This window comes from Pomacea canaliculata, linkage group LG3 (genome assembly GCF_003073045.1).
Source record: "Pomacea canaliculata isolate SZHN2017 linkage group LG3, ASM307304v1, whole genome shotgun sequence".
Classification (NCBI taxonomy): Eukaryota; Metazoa; Mollusca; class Gastropoda; order Architaenioglossa; family Ampullariidae; genus Pomacea; species Pomacea canaliculata.
In genome coordinates this window covers 16,704,508-16,721,765 of record NC_037592.1, presented here as the reverse complement: position 1 = coordinate 16,721,765, position 17,258 = coordinate 16,704,508, and the positions used below count along the sequence as shown (strand labels likewise).

At 38.2% G+C, this 17,258-nt stretch overlaps 1 protein-coding gene across 2 annotated transcripts; it reads right to left on the bottom strand.

Moving 5' to 3' along the window:
- Nucleotides 1-1,979: 1,979 nt before the first annotated feature.
- LOC112558584 (MAM and LDL-receptor class A domain-containing protein 1-like) lies at nucleotides 1,980-13,177 on the bottom strand. Of its 2 annotated transcripts, none has more exons than XM_025229124.1 (13): nucleotides 13,016-13,177; nucleotides 12,097-12,243; nucleotides 11,424-11,584; nucleotides 10,777-10,972; nucleotides 9,476-9,619; nucleotides 8,816-9,081; nucleotides 8,379-8,469; nucleotides 7,700-7,840; nucleotides 7,270-7,535; nucleotides 5,845-5,929; nucleotides 4,189-4,257; nucleotides 2,822-2,965; nucleotides 1,980-2,212 (listed from the first exon to the last, which is right to left on the bottom strand). In XM_025229124.1, the coding sequence occupies exons 3-13, from the start codon at nucleotides 11,463-11,465 to the stop codon at nucleotides 2,091-2,093; spliced, it is 1,566 nt and encodes a 521-aa protein (XP_025084909.1). In that variant the 5' UTR covers nucleotides 11,466-11,584; nucleotides 12,097-12,243; nucleotides 13,016-13,177; the 3' UTR covers nucleotides 1,980-2,090. The 2 variants fall into 2 exon arrangements, 1 of the variants encoding a protein (XP_025084909.1); XR_003098194.1 differs by having other exon boundaries at nucleotides 2,078-2,212; nucleotides 2,822-2,912.
- Between the last annotated feature and the right edge of the window lie 4,081 nt (nucleotides 13,178-17,258).

The window sequence follows — 17,258 nt, the reverse complement described above, 5'->3', positions numbered from 1 at the left end:
ACTAGATTTTTTTTTTGTCTTGCTCATCTACATTTATGAACTTTTTCTAGTTTTGATATATTTGATACAGAACGTAATAAATATGTATATCTAAGCTAGATTAAGATACTGCTCAGCATTCAAAGACTGTAAATTCACACTTGATACATCAGCAAGAATTCTATTCTATTTGCTGGAACATCTGTCATTTGTTTAAAAGCAATTTGAAAACCATATTTAATTCTCAAGACCATTCATAGTTTCTAACAACACCTGAATCTGTGCCTTCAGTGTGATCCACAATGGGTCCTGTGAAATTTGCAACTGTGCCAGCTCTCTTCCACGTCCAGTCAAAGGAATCATTTTTGTCTTGTGTAAAACCACACAACTCCTTATATTCAAAGCCACAAAAATAGGCTGGAAATTGAGGAAACATCCATAAGTTAGCGAAAATGTGTTACGATCATACAAATAAATAGAGAAACAATAATTTCAGACTAGTTATTTTATGTAACCAACACTACTGTCCCTGATGGCTACACAGGGGTGGGCTGGTTGGGCAAAAACAAAACAGAGATGGTATGTATTTGCCACACACTATAGATTTTAGTCTCAGCTTTACTCAATGGCCTGCCTGTCCTCTTCTCCACTCTCACTCCCAAAAACAGCCCTTACAACTTCAAACCCACCTACTTATCCCATCTTCATCAAACATTCCAGAAGGTATCCTCCACTCCCTTTCTGGTGCCAACCTGCCCTTGACCCATGACAGCAGTGATCCAATTTGCAGGTTGGTCAACCCCACCCGAAGTCCAAAGCAAGGCTCTAGGGCCCTGGGTGTGATTGTGTGTAAGCATGTGTAGGTGTGTGTGTGTACATGTGTGATGGCTGTGTGTATAGGGTATATGCATGGACATACATGCACATGTGTGTACCCATGTAATGGCCATGTGTACATGCAAGTGTGTGCATGATTATTCCCAAGGATATGTGTACAACCCCCATCTGCTGCTGGGCCCTGATAGCTAAGGCAACTTTGGATGTAACAATGGGCAGAGCAGGTAATAGCAGGATGGTTTGAGGTTGGCTGTTATGTACACAACACTGAGGTGAAGGAAAGGACCAAAACAGGGTGTTCAAGCTAGTCCCTCTATAAAATGAAAGAAAGTGTTACATTTCTTTACATTACATTATGTTACATTACATCATTCTTTGATTTACATGTGTGCGTTTACACAGAAAGTGAAGATTTTTTGAAGATGACTTTAATAAAATGTTTCATTGTAGAAAAGTTTCAAAGCTTAACTGATGGAGTCAGTTAACAACTTCCCTTTTGGTGCATGCTTCTCTGCTAAATCAAAGTGCAATAGCTAAACAAACATATGCAGGCTTACCAGTATCAGCAGCTGTACACGGTCTTTCTGAAAAACTAATGTCATCAATTGCTATTTCTCCCAGAAAGGTGGTCCCACGAGTGGCTTCATAATTATCTGGAAAAAATCCATTTGATCATGTCAGAAAATTTAGCAATTTAAGTATAAAAACAAAATAAAGTCATAAATATAAGAAAAGTCCTCATTGTGCTAAATCTTGAGTACTTGGATCTGTATCCTAACTTTAAAGGACAGTCAAGAACTTCCAGTTTTGCATTCAAAAAAATATAAAACAAACAAAAAACCCCAAACAAAGCAAATCAATTCTTGAAGCAACTTTGAATTGTTACTGGATTTGTTGTTGTTATTTATACTTTCTTGATTTCAAAGGAATCTGTTGAAACTATATATGGATAATATTCCTTGTTTTTTTAAAAAACCTGATAAAGGGACAGCTGGACAACTTTCAGCTAAATGAAGGATGTCTTCACATTACAAATTTTACTGTCCTGTGTTTGCTAATGTTGGATGGGTTTTTTTTTTGCAAAAGAAAAGGCTACAGCAAAAATTAAAAAACAAAGGAGACTTTAATTGTACCTGATAAGAGTAGTAGCTTATAACTTGGGGCTTCACCAAATGTCCACTGATTTCTTTGTGTGCCAGTCCGTGTCCACACTTTTGTGATATTAGTGTTAGATTGTACATAGACATTCAGACTGTTGACAGATGGACCATACATTAAATACCAGAATCGTAGACAAGCTTCATTGGACTGACATTCAACTTAGGTGACAACAAGCGAGCTGTATCATTAGCACGACGTGGTAGTGATGTCTCAATGTAAAGGTAATAACCTGTGCCTGAAACAGAATATGAGGAATTAGATGCATGCCACCATAACTCAAACTAGTCAAAGAAAAAGTATACAATCTAGTCCTTAATCTAGTAATAACCATATTTAACAATGTTTGGTTGTAACGCACATTTTTCAGCAAATTACCATGAATGACTAAAAGAATAGTTTTTAAAAAAAAATAGCCATTAATCTAAAAGTTTAAGGTTAAATGAAAATATTCTGGTAGTAAAATTTTCTTCAAATAATTATTAGATGACAAAACTATATGAAGATACTGGCAGCCTCAGTTCAAGCTGTCTTCTCTTGACTGGATAAATATTGATCAATGACTATAGGGTTAAGACTACCCTCACCCCCTTCATCCCACCCTGAGTAATGTTCTCATCTCTAATTATCAACAGGAGTCAAGAAGGGACCACCAGGAGGCTGGTGGGAACTACTGGCCATGTCATCTGGTAAGTAAGTACTCAAAGAAAGAAATTTTAATGCCAAAATTAATAGTTTTTAATCATGCTGCACCAGATGGTATGACTATATGGAGACTAACTTTAACAGGTGTGTGTGTGTAAAAGATAAAGGTCCGGTCATTATAAGGAGTGAGGAAACAACTCACCATTTCCCAATGTGTGGTCAAATGCTGGTGCTGTATTTTGAAATGAGGTGGCTCCTGTACTCTTAGTCCAATCAAAATCATCTGAAGTGTCCTGAACCCACTCACAAAAATCTTCTTCAAAGTCACAATCGCATGGAGATGGCACTGTGCAAATTAGTTCAATAAACAGCTGGTCAAATTATAAATATTATAGAATAGAACCACAAATTATAAAAAAGTTTTATTAACAGAGCATTTTCTCAACTTTTTGAATATTCTATTACTAAAAAAAATAGTCTTAATTGCTCCAAAGCGGTCATCTTTCATAGACAAGTGTGAAGTGCGTGTGCTTTGTTTGACTATCATGTACTGTATAATACTGCTTGGGGTCCTCCTATATATCTAATGCACAAACATGTACTTCAAAGGACTTTTTTATAAACCAAGCTGGCTGCAGACTTTCAGCATCTTACACCAAGTCAGCAATGAGCTAATTCTACCCTGCGGGTGCCACATCCCCTAAGGAATTGTGCTAGGGCAAGATCTTGTAAATCTATCTGAGGATATCCTCTATCATCTCAAATGCACTATCTTGGTGTCAAAATTTCCGCTAACACTAATACTGTCATACAATTTTTTTAAAGTAAAAAAGGGATGTATACAGTCATGTATGTTCTGAACCAACTGCTGACAAATAAACACACCAGTTCATCAAAGACTAATGTGCTGTCAGTTTGTTAGTTTATTCCTTGTTACTCATCGAGGAGTATAGGGTCATAATGAAGATTGCTTTTCAGCCAACAATTATGTTTGACTTTGATTAAAAGAAACTACCCAGATGGATAATTTTGGTACTGAGGGTAACAAAACTAATGTTCCTGTGTCACACTAGATTTCACTTAAATGGCAATCCTTAACGCAAATTATTTATTATCATTCAAAATATCCATTGTAGAGGTCTAAATAACCAAATAAAGCTTTTTTGAACCTGTTTTGCAAATAGTATTGTATTTCAACCCACTGGTCAACTGGTAGAGTGTATACTTATATCATGTGAAAATTCTTGTATATTTTATTCAGCAATTAACATATCCCAACAGAAGCTGAAATTAACTAAGGAAGAGAACATTCTTCAAAACACAGGAGCAATTTATACAATTTTATATCATCCCCAGTAGATAAATAAACTGAACCACTGACATTGACTCATTGCCTTAAGTATGTCATGAGATCAGACCATCATCAATCAGATCAAAGCAGGTATTTCCTTATAGGCTAGCTGAGTGGAAAATTGTGTTAACCCAGCTGCAGTTAAAGGGTACTCAAGATTTTGTAAAAATTGTTTTTACTTAACAATGCATCAAAAGAAGATTATATCTCCTACATACCTGGAGTGGTAGTGGCCAGCTGTGGAATAGAGGGTAGACTGAATGCATCCCCAGCATAAAAAGGATCAGCTGTAATACAAAAAAAAAAAACCACCCCACATACACTTACCAAAAGCTAATTGCTTCCTATTTTGTCACATTATGAGCAATACAAGTATTTTAATTATCTTGAACACATAATTATAGTGTTAAATTGATGGATCACTAAAGCAGTACATAAAATCATTATGTCAGCTACATTTTTCTGTACAGATTAACTGAGGTCATTTGCAAAGAGACACATAGCATGTATTTGAAAAGGCTGTTGCTCAGGACAGCTATATAGATTTTAAGAACTGAAAGACATATTTTGTTAAGAGGTAGCATATTGAAGTAAACAGTTGGCCAACATCAGTTGGCCATGGAGGAAAGGGGACGGTCTATTGGAGGAGGAGGGAGGGACCACATCTAACAGCCCACTGTAGTCTATGTCTCCTATTCTTGTGTTGCAGAGCTTGGTTTAGATGCCAGCTGAAGACTGATTGGTAAGCAGTGATGGTGGTTTTGGTCTACAAGGGAAGGATATGGTTGGGTGAGGAAGAGTGGGCCACTTTCAATGGCCTGCTAAGTGAACTCCAGCAGCAGAAACAGTGGTGTCTTCCAAACAGTCAAGCACCCATGGCACAAAAACAGAAAAGAGGAGAGGAAGTTCTTTAGAGGAAGTCAGGAGAGAGAAGCTTGGAGAGAGCACAAAGAGGCAGTCTCAAGTCACAAGTAACAGCACAGCCAGTGGAATCTTTGTACACTAAAGGGAGATTATCATCACCTTTACCAGCTCCCAGCTGAAGACTGAGAATCTGTGATGAGTTTGCCTTGTTTACCATACAATACAACTTTATTCATCCACAAGGGCAACTCAAGATAGTACTCGTACTAGATAATATATGTTGAAATTTTTTTTTTTCATTCTCTCACACACACACACACACACACACTTCCACCAACAGTAGATACAGTTGGTGACCTTAGATCACCTCAGGTTAGTGCAAGATCATGGCCAGTAGAGTTTATCAAGCGAATGGCCCGTGGAATGAATGAATTGCGGTGACGATTATTTCTGCATACAAGCATCATGTACCTATAGCCAGACCGCAAGAGTGAAAATTTATATGCCAACACATAATCAGAAATAGGGAGGATAAGGGATGCCTTCCTAGGGATTTACTGATGACATAATGTTGCCAAATTCTCTGCCTGATTCCAGTGATTTTGGAACAGGGAAATGAAGAAGCTGCAGGGGACAATCAAGCAGTCACTATAATAAAGATACATACAACAACCTACTACAACAACCTACACCTATGCATCTGGCAGTATCTACCCCAAGTAAGTTAAGCATATGCTGTGGTAGGTCTCCAAGCTATACTCGGACATTCCAGTGTACAGAACGGCTGGTCAGATATCCCACTCTATAGACCTCTGCAGATAGTTGAGTCTACAGTCTTCATGGCCAGTGTTTAGTGAATCATTGGTAAGATGCTCAACTAGTCAGTTTGCCTGTTCTACAAAGATATGTACATGCGCTTGTATTATGCTACTGCATATCTGTGTTTTAAAATGTTAAAATACTATTTGTGAAGGATTGATGCAGCAAAACAGTGACACAATATTTCTTACCCATACACTCAGATTCTGTGAATGAGATATCATCAAGTGCAGTGACACCATGATCATCTTCACCTCTTATAACTTCAATTATGATCTGAAAATCCCAATAAAAGCTAAAAATGCAAGAAACTGTACAACTTAAAAAAATACAAATTATTCAAATTATAAAAATCATGATTTAACTTCAGAGGCCAAAAAATAATGACTTAAAAAAATTGCACACAGAACTAGTGTGCTTTGAAAAATCAATTTTTGTAGCCTGCACAGCATTTGCAAACTCTTTATAAATGAGCTTACATGATTTTCTGCCATTTTAACTTAAGAAAATTCAATTGTTTAAGTGAGCCACAGTAAAACCTACTTAATAAGACCTATCGTATTTTAAGCCCTTCTTATAGTTATAACCCAAAAAAATGTTTACAGATATATTTGCTATCTAAATGCCATCTCCATTATGGTTACCTCTTCAACCAGACTTATGACTGACAGTTGGTGCTCTATTATGAATTTTTTGCTGAAAGTTGCCTGTTGAAAAAAATTGTTCCCTATAAAATAGAATGCTTTTGGATGACCGTTTACCATATATTACAGTTTTCTGCAGAAATCACATAAAAATATAGCAGACAGTTTGATTTCTCTACTACAACCCACAGGCCGGATAAGGGGTCTGGTGTATCCGGGCCACAAATTTGAAGGGGCTCAGCCTTGGTCAGTGGATTTTTTTCCTCCTTCATTTCCTTCAATCTAAAGAAAAGTTGGTGTAACATTCCTCACTCTGGGGATTTTTTTCTATGGAGTAGGTTACTATAAGTTTGATCCTTTAATGTCAGTTTTCCTCATTTACTAACCACTCACATGTAAACAACTCTATGTTCAAGTAGCGATGTAAATTTAGTACACTTGTCCTAATGTTTGAAGCCTATATTACATTAATGAATGAAATGTAGATATTGACAATCAAATTGTAAGCATATTACATTCTGGAAAAATAATTTACGATTACAATTACAGAGAGGTCGTCTGCCCAGGGCCTGTGCTGGTTCTTGGCAGCTGTGATAACTCATCTCACTTAACAACTTGGTTTTGATGGATTTGGGTCAGTCTTAGTCAAGAGGTTTTACCCTACTATATTCTAACCAAATGGTTATCTGAATGAAAATATATTCAAAGTAAGAAAAGGTCTTGTATTATTAAATATTATCTATATTATTAAAGTCAAAGCCTTTTCTAAGTCTCAAAACTCACTTTTTCGGGAGATGGATAAACTTTAAATATGACATAATCATTGGGTTAAAACATTGTCAAAGTAGAATTGTACTATATTAATGCATCTCAACATTAAAACAAGTGTAAACTTTAAAATAATAATTTAACAAAAACTGCTAGTCTATAAACACATTTGATTAATGGGGTGCTGTTTAGGAAAACACTTACATAAAATGGAGCTCTGTTGTAAAGATCTATTCGACCATGCATCCAACCTGTAGGCACACTATCTTTGAGCGACCAGACTGTGATTGAAGATTTGTTAGCTGGTGTTGCAGGTCGCATCAGCACATTAATGACATCTGTATCATCAATATTTTTAATAAACCAAAACGACATGCACAGGGCCACGTTTGGTTCCATGACAGGGCTCTGAAGCCAGACAGTGTCTTCAGCTTGTATGGGTTTGGAAGATTCAATGAAAAGATAGTGTCCTGCATGTAGAAAGACAGCTTTTACAAATATATTCCATTTGATTATAACATTTTTTTAAATAGAAGAAAGAAATATACATGATATATAGAGCTGACAAAGAATGCTTACATTTATGTACTACATACCAAAATTATGCATGTGGATGTACAGGACAATGTCTCACCTTCTGAAGTACCCAGTGTGTGGTCAATTCTTGGTCCAGAAAAAGTTGCACCCATTGACGCCTGTCCTAACATCCAGTCAAAGTTATCCCCTACACCTGGATTAGTCCATAGTCCCAAGCCATGCTCAAAGTTGTTATTAGCTGTAAATCAAGTGTACAATTTTGGTGCTGTCTAAGTATGTTGCATGGCAAAGAAAAAAACTTGCAAAAGGATCATATGTCAAGTACTTTAGAGCTGAAGACAGAATTTCTCATAAAAGAAAATATAGGATATGATAGAAAATTGTAAGAATTTATTTTCACCAAAGTGACATTGCTTGAGGAGCATGTCTTAATGATGGCTACCACTTTTTTGACAATCACCAGTCACATCTTTGCAGTTGCACCTTTATATGCATTTCTTGTACAGACCTATGTACAACATAGATGGTGACACTTTTGACAAAGTAGCTGACTGCGTTCTAGCATAATAGTTTTGATTTTTTTTTGATCCAGTGTAGAATTTTACTATTGGAGAGAACTCCTAAAGGAAATAAAGTCTCTCATTCATCAAATGACAGTTTTATTAATTTTTTCTTCATTTTCTTGTATTTAGACTGAGTGAATTATTTGAATAAGGGTACATGATTAAATCGCGGAGTTGAGGAAATGTATGTTCTGTACATTATACATATTTCACCTTGATGGTGGCAGCTACCATTCCTTACAATGATGTCATCAATAGCTATGTCGCCCAGACTGCCTGCACCAACTACTCCCTCAAATACAACCTGAAATAAAAAAAGTAATTCAACAAGTGTATTAGACAAACATTTTCTTCTAGAAAAGGGAATTATTAAAAGTTTTGTTTATCTAAACATCATGCACATCATGACAGGATACATCATTGCTGCTTTATTGTCAGGTGTATGTCTTTTTAAGTTCCCTACATAAAAAAAGAGAAACAAACATTTGATGTGTTCCAGCAAAATGAACAAGGATTGCAAACATTCTGCTGATTGATTTCTTTCAGAACCTGAAACGTTCTAGTGTGTAATTTTGCTTCATTTGGTAATGAATGAACATGTAATCTAAGCATTGTATTAAAAAAAGGAAGACAAAAAAAACTTTACTAACCCTGTAGGAAGAAGAACCCTGAATGGTTGTTTGACCTGGGAACCAGATTTCACCCAAGTTGTGTCTTTTTGACCATACTGGAATATCACTGCTTGTTAATTCAGCACCAGATATTATGTAGATATTCAAGGCACCAACATTGTCCCCATTGAGGCTATAGAAGAATAACATGCACTGTGGGGTAGTCTGGGTTACCAAGGAACTGACAAGGTGAGCCTTTTGTCCAAGATAATGGGGAGAGCTGGTCTCTATGTACAGATAGTGACCTAATCAAAGAAAAAGGTATAATCTCTCAGTTAATGAATGGTAATATTCTTTTGCACACCCACCCACCCACCACTATTTGAATTCAGTCTCCTACTGCTTTTAATGTAACAAATATTATGCTTAATGTTGACATATAATACTTTTAATATCACATTTATTAAGTCATACATTCAACATAATCAGCAGGTCTAGTACAAAAGTACTAGTTTTGTTTTTAAAAATAGTCAAGAATCGTACACAATTTCCTAAAACTCCACCAAATGCATTCTGTCCTTCTACATTCCACAGCAATCTTTTCTACTAGAAAACACATTTTTCAAGAGTTACTTTTAATTGCAGTATATAAATGAGAGTTATATCTAAGCATAAAAGAGAAGGTTCTGGCATCTTTACCTGATGAGGTACCCAGAGTATGGTCATTAGAAGGTCCAGTATTCACAGTAGCTGTTTGACCAGAATGTAGGGTCCAGTCAAAATCATCTTTCGTCTTCTGATCCCATCCACACAAACCTACCTCGAAGTCACATGCCAAGCCACCTAGAATATAATAAAGAACTTTTTAAATACATAAACTCAAACTACTATAGAATGTATTCTTATTAGTCCATCTAGCCAAAGATCAACACACAACTGAAAATAATGCACTGTTGTACAAAAACACAAATTATATGCACTCACTAATTGTAATTGAAGAGTATAGCAAAGCTTAGTGGCAATTAAAAATAAGTACCTACCCCAAAGTTCAACAAAGAAAAGTGAGTTGTCCAACAGCATTGTTGCTTAATAATACACAGTCTTTGTGAGCAAAAATTTCCAGATGGAAAATTACCACACACTGTCAGTGTCATATATATAACTAATATATATAGGGCTATAGTGTTGGTGTCGCAACTTTGCTTCTCTGCAAGTTGAGCAGACATGCAGGCGGACGGACAAGCGCAGGTTAGATCAGATAGCTGATGATGATGATGTAGTTTTGTAGCGCGCTAGTATCCGCATCACAAAGATGCGCTCAATGCGCGGTGATCTCAGCAGCCACCAAACTGCAGGTCAAATGATAACTTCAAATAAGTTTAAACAAGTGAGTCTTAAGATTCTTAGCTGCATGAACAGCCCTCTGACATTCTCAACCCTGTGATAACTATATAATGTGATAGCTGTTCTACAAAAAAAAAGTACAAGACTCTACGCGGGTATCCCACCTTCTTAGCTGTTCTTCTGTCGGTCGAAAGAAAGGGATGGCCAGTGTCAGTTTTCTCGCATGTAAACGCCGCAAAGCAAAGCGTTGCAAAATGTGTCAACAAGGCCAAGACATCATATCTTCAGGCCCAAATAAATAATTGCACCTCCTCCACAACACTTTTTTGACATATATGCACTCGAATGACTGGAACTTGCAAGGCAATGCCACTGCCCGCTGCCTATCTTGCTGCACAGCTGCCACAAGTGTTTTATTGTGACTATTTGGCTAACAAGATTTCAGACATTCGATCATCCTTGGACTCGATATCCGTGCCTTGACAGCATCTCCTGTGATTTTCTTTGGGATGCTCTCTTACCAAATTTCGATCATGGAGTCTCTGATGCTGATAGACTACTATATGTAATTTTATGCATTTCACTTTTAGGTTAGTTGATACGATGGTTAAAATGCTCCTGGAGTATATAACGGTGAGAAAGATACAGAAACTTACTTGTGGTAGGACAGCTTCCTGCCACAGCTCTGATGTCATCTATTCCAATGTCACCCTTAAAGAAGGGCCCACGGACTGCCTCAAACACTATGTTGACAGGGTAGGAAAAAGAAGAAAGCTGCACCTGCCCATACTTCCACTGGCTGCCTTGAGTCTGGCTTTTGGTCCACAGGGGTATATCAGGATTTCCTCCTCTCTGTTTTCATTGTTAGTGTACAGATTAATTGTCCTGTTTGTAATTTTTTTAAATCATTCAGTATTTATACACAACAAAGCATGTGCCCTGTTGAAACAAAGAAGTTGGTAAGTTGGTAACAATATTTTACTTATATGAAATGTTTTTAAAAATTAATAAAAATGTTAAAGGTTATTTTCAATTCCTGCACCTACATGTCAGTTTACATATACTTTTTTTAGAAAGCCTCAGTGGCAAACTCCATGACGACAGTGAATGATATTTACATTCTTGCATTCTCAGTATTTTTTTAGGTGCTCCCTCCCTCGCCCCTCCCGGTTCCTATTCCACTGAGCCTAAAATAATATGAACTGATGTGCTTATTTTAAAAAAAGTTACTTTAGTCACAACCGCTTCATATGTGTCAAGCATAACAGCAGCAATATTGTACTAATAGCAGAGAAGAACGTACATGAACATAAATCGTGAGTGCATCAACATGAGCACCATACATGTAATACCAGAACTGCAGACAGTATGGAGAGCTGGCTGGAATCTGTGGAGATATCAGGCGTGCTGCACTGTTAGTTCCTTGAACAACTGCTGTTTCTATAAGAATGTACCAACCACTTTCTGTGTGAAGACAAGAGAACACAAAATAGTTATGGCGTACATAGCTGAATGCTGTGGAAGCTGAATAGCTTAAAACACATAATTGCAAGAATCCATGGATATGTGTTACTGTAAACCCCATGCAACTACCACAACACCCACACATTGCCATAAATTTGCACATGAGCAGTGTCATTCTAGTCTGCTTTTAACCTCTCACACACAACTATAAATATTCACTCACAAACACGTCTGCATTTATGTAGATATATTTTTCTCACACTTTACCAAGTCAATATTTCAATATTTTTGTCATAAAATGTTTGTGCACATTTTGAGCCATACATTAGCATATATGCTCTTTAATTTTAGACTGATATCCTCTACAATATTAATCAAGTTGTATCAGTGAGTAGTATTAATAGCTGTAGCAGGTCATATGAATACATTCATTTTTTCCATAAGTAGTTCATCCCCGTTTCTTTAGGTTAATTGATACTTTTAGAGTTCCAGCTCAAAGGTAAATTACTCACTGTTGCCTAAAGTATGATCTACAGTGGGTCTTGTAGTTTGATTTCTAGTTGTTCCTTGAGTGCGAATCCAGTTGAATTGATCAGAGGTATCCTGTATCCATGAGCAATAGCCAGTTTCAAAGGTGCAGTCATACTGAGACTGAGATTCTAGCAATAATAGAAAAAAAGAGAATCTAAGGACGTAAGTAAATGTTGAGGAAACAAACAAATGAACTATAAACAGAGAAATGAGTTATTCTGTGGAACAAATTGTCAAGGCACATAACTAATTAATGTTAACTCCCTAAACTGGTCAGTTAACGCCTTTCTCATATCAAGAAAAGGGTGCATTCTTGAGCTGCATTGAATAAACTGAAGTGATGATCACTCTTTTGCCTTTTGCAGTTTCATAGGATAACATTTCTTCACATTCTCAAGATTATGCAATATCTTCCCAGTATTCTCCCGATGTCCCTAATTCTCTGGAGTCGTTACCATAAAATCTACTCCAATCGCCCTTTTTTCAGCGAGTCCTCACATTGTTCTTTGTCTCACCTTGTGCTGGGCTTGTGTGAATCTGTGTATGTGCGAGAGAGAGAAATGTGCTTTATTTCTGTATAAATTTTCTCATTTGTGTAGTATTTGATCCACCATGGTGAAATACGGAGATGTGTGTGTATGTGTATATGTGTGTGTGTGTGGAGGTGCGGGGGTGTAGGGGATGACGTGAATCCCAAAGATAATCTAGATGACAAAGTAAAAACATGTCTAAAGAATTCTCTGTTAGTACTCTGAATCTGAATTAGTGTAATAATTATGGCCATCCGCTGATGGTTTTACATGCTCCATTCCATCATATGCCATATGGCCTCTATATATGGCGCTAGTTGCATATATAAGTATATTTTGTGACAGTTTATACTGTGTATGTAATTCTTACCTGCAAGAGCAATAAGAAAAGCCAGAGAAAATACAAGAGGCTTTCTTTCCCCATGGGAAGATATGTGGCCCTATACATTACTGCTTCCTTTTTGTTGGTGTACAGTTTCCACAAGTTGGTAAAGTGGACTTCACATACACGACCGCAATTAACTAACCCAAATGTAAAGTCTGGCCACAAACAATATACTATCGGAGAAAGCAATGCAATCACAAGTCATAGTCTCTGGACTGTTAGGGACGTGTTCAAATAAAATATTCACTAGAATGTAATTGTTGTAAGAAGAAACAATTTAAGAAAATAAAGAGAAAGAGACAAGTCTACCTCGCGCACTTAACTGATAACTTGAAGTCGCTTAATTGTAATTATAGATGACAGACTTGACAAGTAAAGGTGTAATGGGAGCAACAATATTGGATTTTGATAGTGTAGACTTAGAACCACCGTTCACTTTAAAAGAAAAATGAATGTATGAACACGGAGTGGACCGGCTGTTCACTGGGGGAGACCGGCCTGTTGGCGTGAGTTCACCTCTGCTGCGTCCATCAGATCGTCCCTCCGACTGGAACTGCCGCGCCCGTTAGGAGATGAAATTAATTGAGTGAAATGAGTGATGGTACTTTTCCAAAACAACGATTTGCATCTGTAACATGCGCTGATGAATGTTAAAATTCATATTTTTATTTGAAGCCCAAATTTTTATTTGAACGCCATGCAGTAGCTGCACAACCGTCAACACGTACAGGATAAGACTGTTACTGCTTTGTTATCAAGATCGCGGATCGAGACCCGGTGAAAAACTAGCGACTGTTATCATGTCATAACGCATATTACTGCCGGGCATCTCTATGCGTGCAGTCAAAGGTGAACAATTCGAGATATATAGCAGACGACTGTGTCTGTTAAATGTTAAGATATTTGTAGTTCAGTCGAAACCAAGATAGCTTAATTGCTGGGTATAAGAGGGTATATAGACTGTGTATAGCTGGTTATTTTGGGTTTATTAGCATAGTCGGCACCTTGGAACAGATTACCTGTCGGCCTTCGTCGCTCTGATTCTCTTGCCGTCAGCCTTCATCACTCTGATTCACTTGCCTTTAAGTCCAACTTGAGGGATCTTTTCAGAACACCGACTTTACTGTGGCCTGAGCATAACGTGTCTGCAGGCCCGTTCTTAGCCCCCGCGGGGCCCGAGGCAAAGGGCATGTGCGGGGCCCTCACGCCACGATCACACGGTTTTAGTTGGGATCTAAAGTCACTTTTTTTCCTCAGGGATATCTCGTCTTTTATCACTGACAGCACGCTGCATACACATTACAAGTTCCATATGCCTAGTTACCATATCAATCAAAAGCGCGGGGCCCCTTGAAGCGCGGGGCCCTAGGCAGATGCCTCGTCCGCCTGCCCCTAAGCACGGCCCTGCGTGTCTGTATTTACTTTAAGTACGAGTGGTGTATGTTGTACAATTGAATTTGTTATATGCGACAATGGGTGCGTGATTGTAACTGATTTAGTCTACCCGTGATTTATGTAAACTTGCTATGAGCACATCTTTGGAAAGGCGCTATATAAATTATTATTAGTATTAGTATTATATTAAAGAATGCATTACAGAACTGAAGCCAACAGTCGATGCTATTTTATAAATATGTTGAGAGAAACTATATTGTTAAAACATGAAATTTGAGAATAATCTAAATATTATATAATAGAAATATGTTTTACAAACATCTTTTTTGCACTAATTATAAATCAGTAAATAAAAAAGGAAATTAACGTCCCCAGCAGTGATCGCCCACGCCTAACTATGCAGCTTCCCTTTGATATGTCAGTTCTTATATTTAATAACCAAATGTCGATGTAATATAAAAATCCAATGCAATCGGAAATAAAATACATTGATTTATTCATTGGTCGATTTATTGATTAAGCTTTAACAATTTTAACACCATTAAAAAAAATTATTTTGTGTAGGTGCGTGTTAGAATTAGGATGATTCCTTTATCACCGTTTCCATAATGCAGGGTTTACACTTTTGGGTAGCGAAATAATCTGTTTAGGAGAAAGTGTTATCCTTATCCGTTTACATCTAAATCCACAGTCGTATAAGGAAAGTAGAGCGTATATATGTTGTAGCGGCTTCCAAAGGCCAAGGCCCGGCCCGCATCCCCATAGCGCTGAGAAAGTCAAGTGACTGTGACTACCTGGAGTATTTTGATTCCCCTGTAGTTGGAAGGATATGTAGTTTACATTAGTTATAGGTACCAGCTTCCCAAGGAAGTATAGGGCCGGGGTACATTTAAAACACTTGCTTAAATATCATTACTGCAAAGAGAGGCCTTGGGTTCAAATCTCCTCTCGGAACACTATATACATGTATGTATGCGACAACTGCTTGCAGGGACGGCCGTTGAGGGTTTTACTCCTCCCTCACAGTGCGAAATATTGTCTCGCTTTACAGATGAACAGACTAAAACTAGTCTGTGGTTTTTTGTTGCTTTTTGTGAATAGAGATCGAAGAAACATCATCCACCGACTTTCACATCTTCACTTCGAGCCAAGTTCATTCATGTAACGAGAGTTACGTACGTTGTCATTTAATTGTTGGACAGCATGTTGTGGGCACATGTGTGATAAAGTATGAAGGAGCAAATTGAGTCGTGCGACTGAAGAACATTTTTATAATAATATTTTACACTAGCGCTTTTAAAATATAATTGTAGAGTGCATATCTAAGCGATGGATATGACGAGAATCATTATATATTGTTCATGTTCTGTCCACGTGGCCATGGTACCTGATCAGGGCCACCGAGAGCCAGCCCGGGCCCCGGGACAGACGACCTCTACGGGCCCCTTGTACTTGTAATCGTAAATTATTTTCCCAGTATATAATGTATGTTTACAATTCGAATCTCAGTATCTACACTTCATTCAGTAACGAAATATAGACTGCAAACAGTAGGACAAGTGCACTAGGATCTACATCACTACTTGAACATAAAGTTGTTTACATGCGAGTGTTAGTAAATGAGGACAAATGATTGTTAAAGGATCAGACTTGTAGCACCCCGCTCCACAGACCCCCCCCCCTTAGTAAGGACTGTTACGTCAGCAGCGATGTCAAAACCTCGACAGATTAGAACAACTGCTAGAGGTATCACATCGCCTTTGTTCTAAGTGCTGCGAGTTTTGTATAAGCTCACTGACGTGCAAGGAAAATGTTCTCTATGTAAGTGATTTATACTTCTACATGTAAAGAGGAAGAACCGAAGAAGTAAATGCCTAAACAAGTCTTCATCGAGTGTCGTTAATAACCTCATTAAAAAGTGTTTGCTGCGACTTACAGGCTGCAGCGCCAGGGGCGGGCCCCCACCATGTCGGTTCACAGAGTGGCCACACATCAGTACATACCTGATCTCCACTGTTCATTCCGATTTGCTTGCAGGGCCCGCCCGCCCCCTCCTCCACCCACCCTTCCCCGCAGTGGCACCTGTAGCCAGCAATCTCATGGCACGAACGTTCTTCAGGGCGTTCACACGCGATAAAATCTTCAGTGTCCAGCGGCCGTCACCTCTTGGCTTGTCCAGCGAGAATATGATAACCGCTGACTACACTTCTCACGACAGGCCCCGGTACCCCGAAATTGTATTCTACAGACTTGAAACTCAACTTCTGCATGTGTAATGCTTGGGTGTTCTGTCCTTAGACCTTTCTTTAAAAGAAAAAGAAAAGGAGAAGAAGAAAAAAAAAATCCACCGACCAAGGCCGGACCCCTTGACAGCCGCGTGCCCGGGTACACCAGACCCCCCTGTACCCCCTCTCGTCAGGCCTGGTGGTGGGTAACCTTTAATCTGACTTTTGCCGAGTAGTGAGGCTTTCAACGGAAGATCTGTCCACCCCACTACAGTATTCCATTTTTAAAAGAAAAACCTTTTTTTTTAAATTTAAATACAGAAGGCCGCTGGAGACAATGATTTATCGCGCAAGAACCATCTACATCAGGGGTGGGCAATTAATTTTCCCAAGGGGCCGCATGAGAAATTGGGATGGTTTTAGAGGGCCGGACTAATATAGTTAACTCAGTTTTACCCAATACTGTATATATATAGTATATGTACTGGCGGGCGGGCCAGCGGGCTGGCCGGTCAGAGACAGAAGGCGGGCCGGATCCGGTTCTCGGGCCGGCCTTTGCCCAGGTCTGTTCTAGAAGACCGCTCGTGCATTGAGGTCTCTGAATTAAT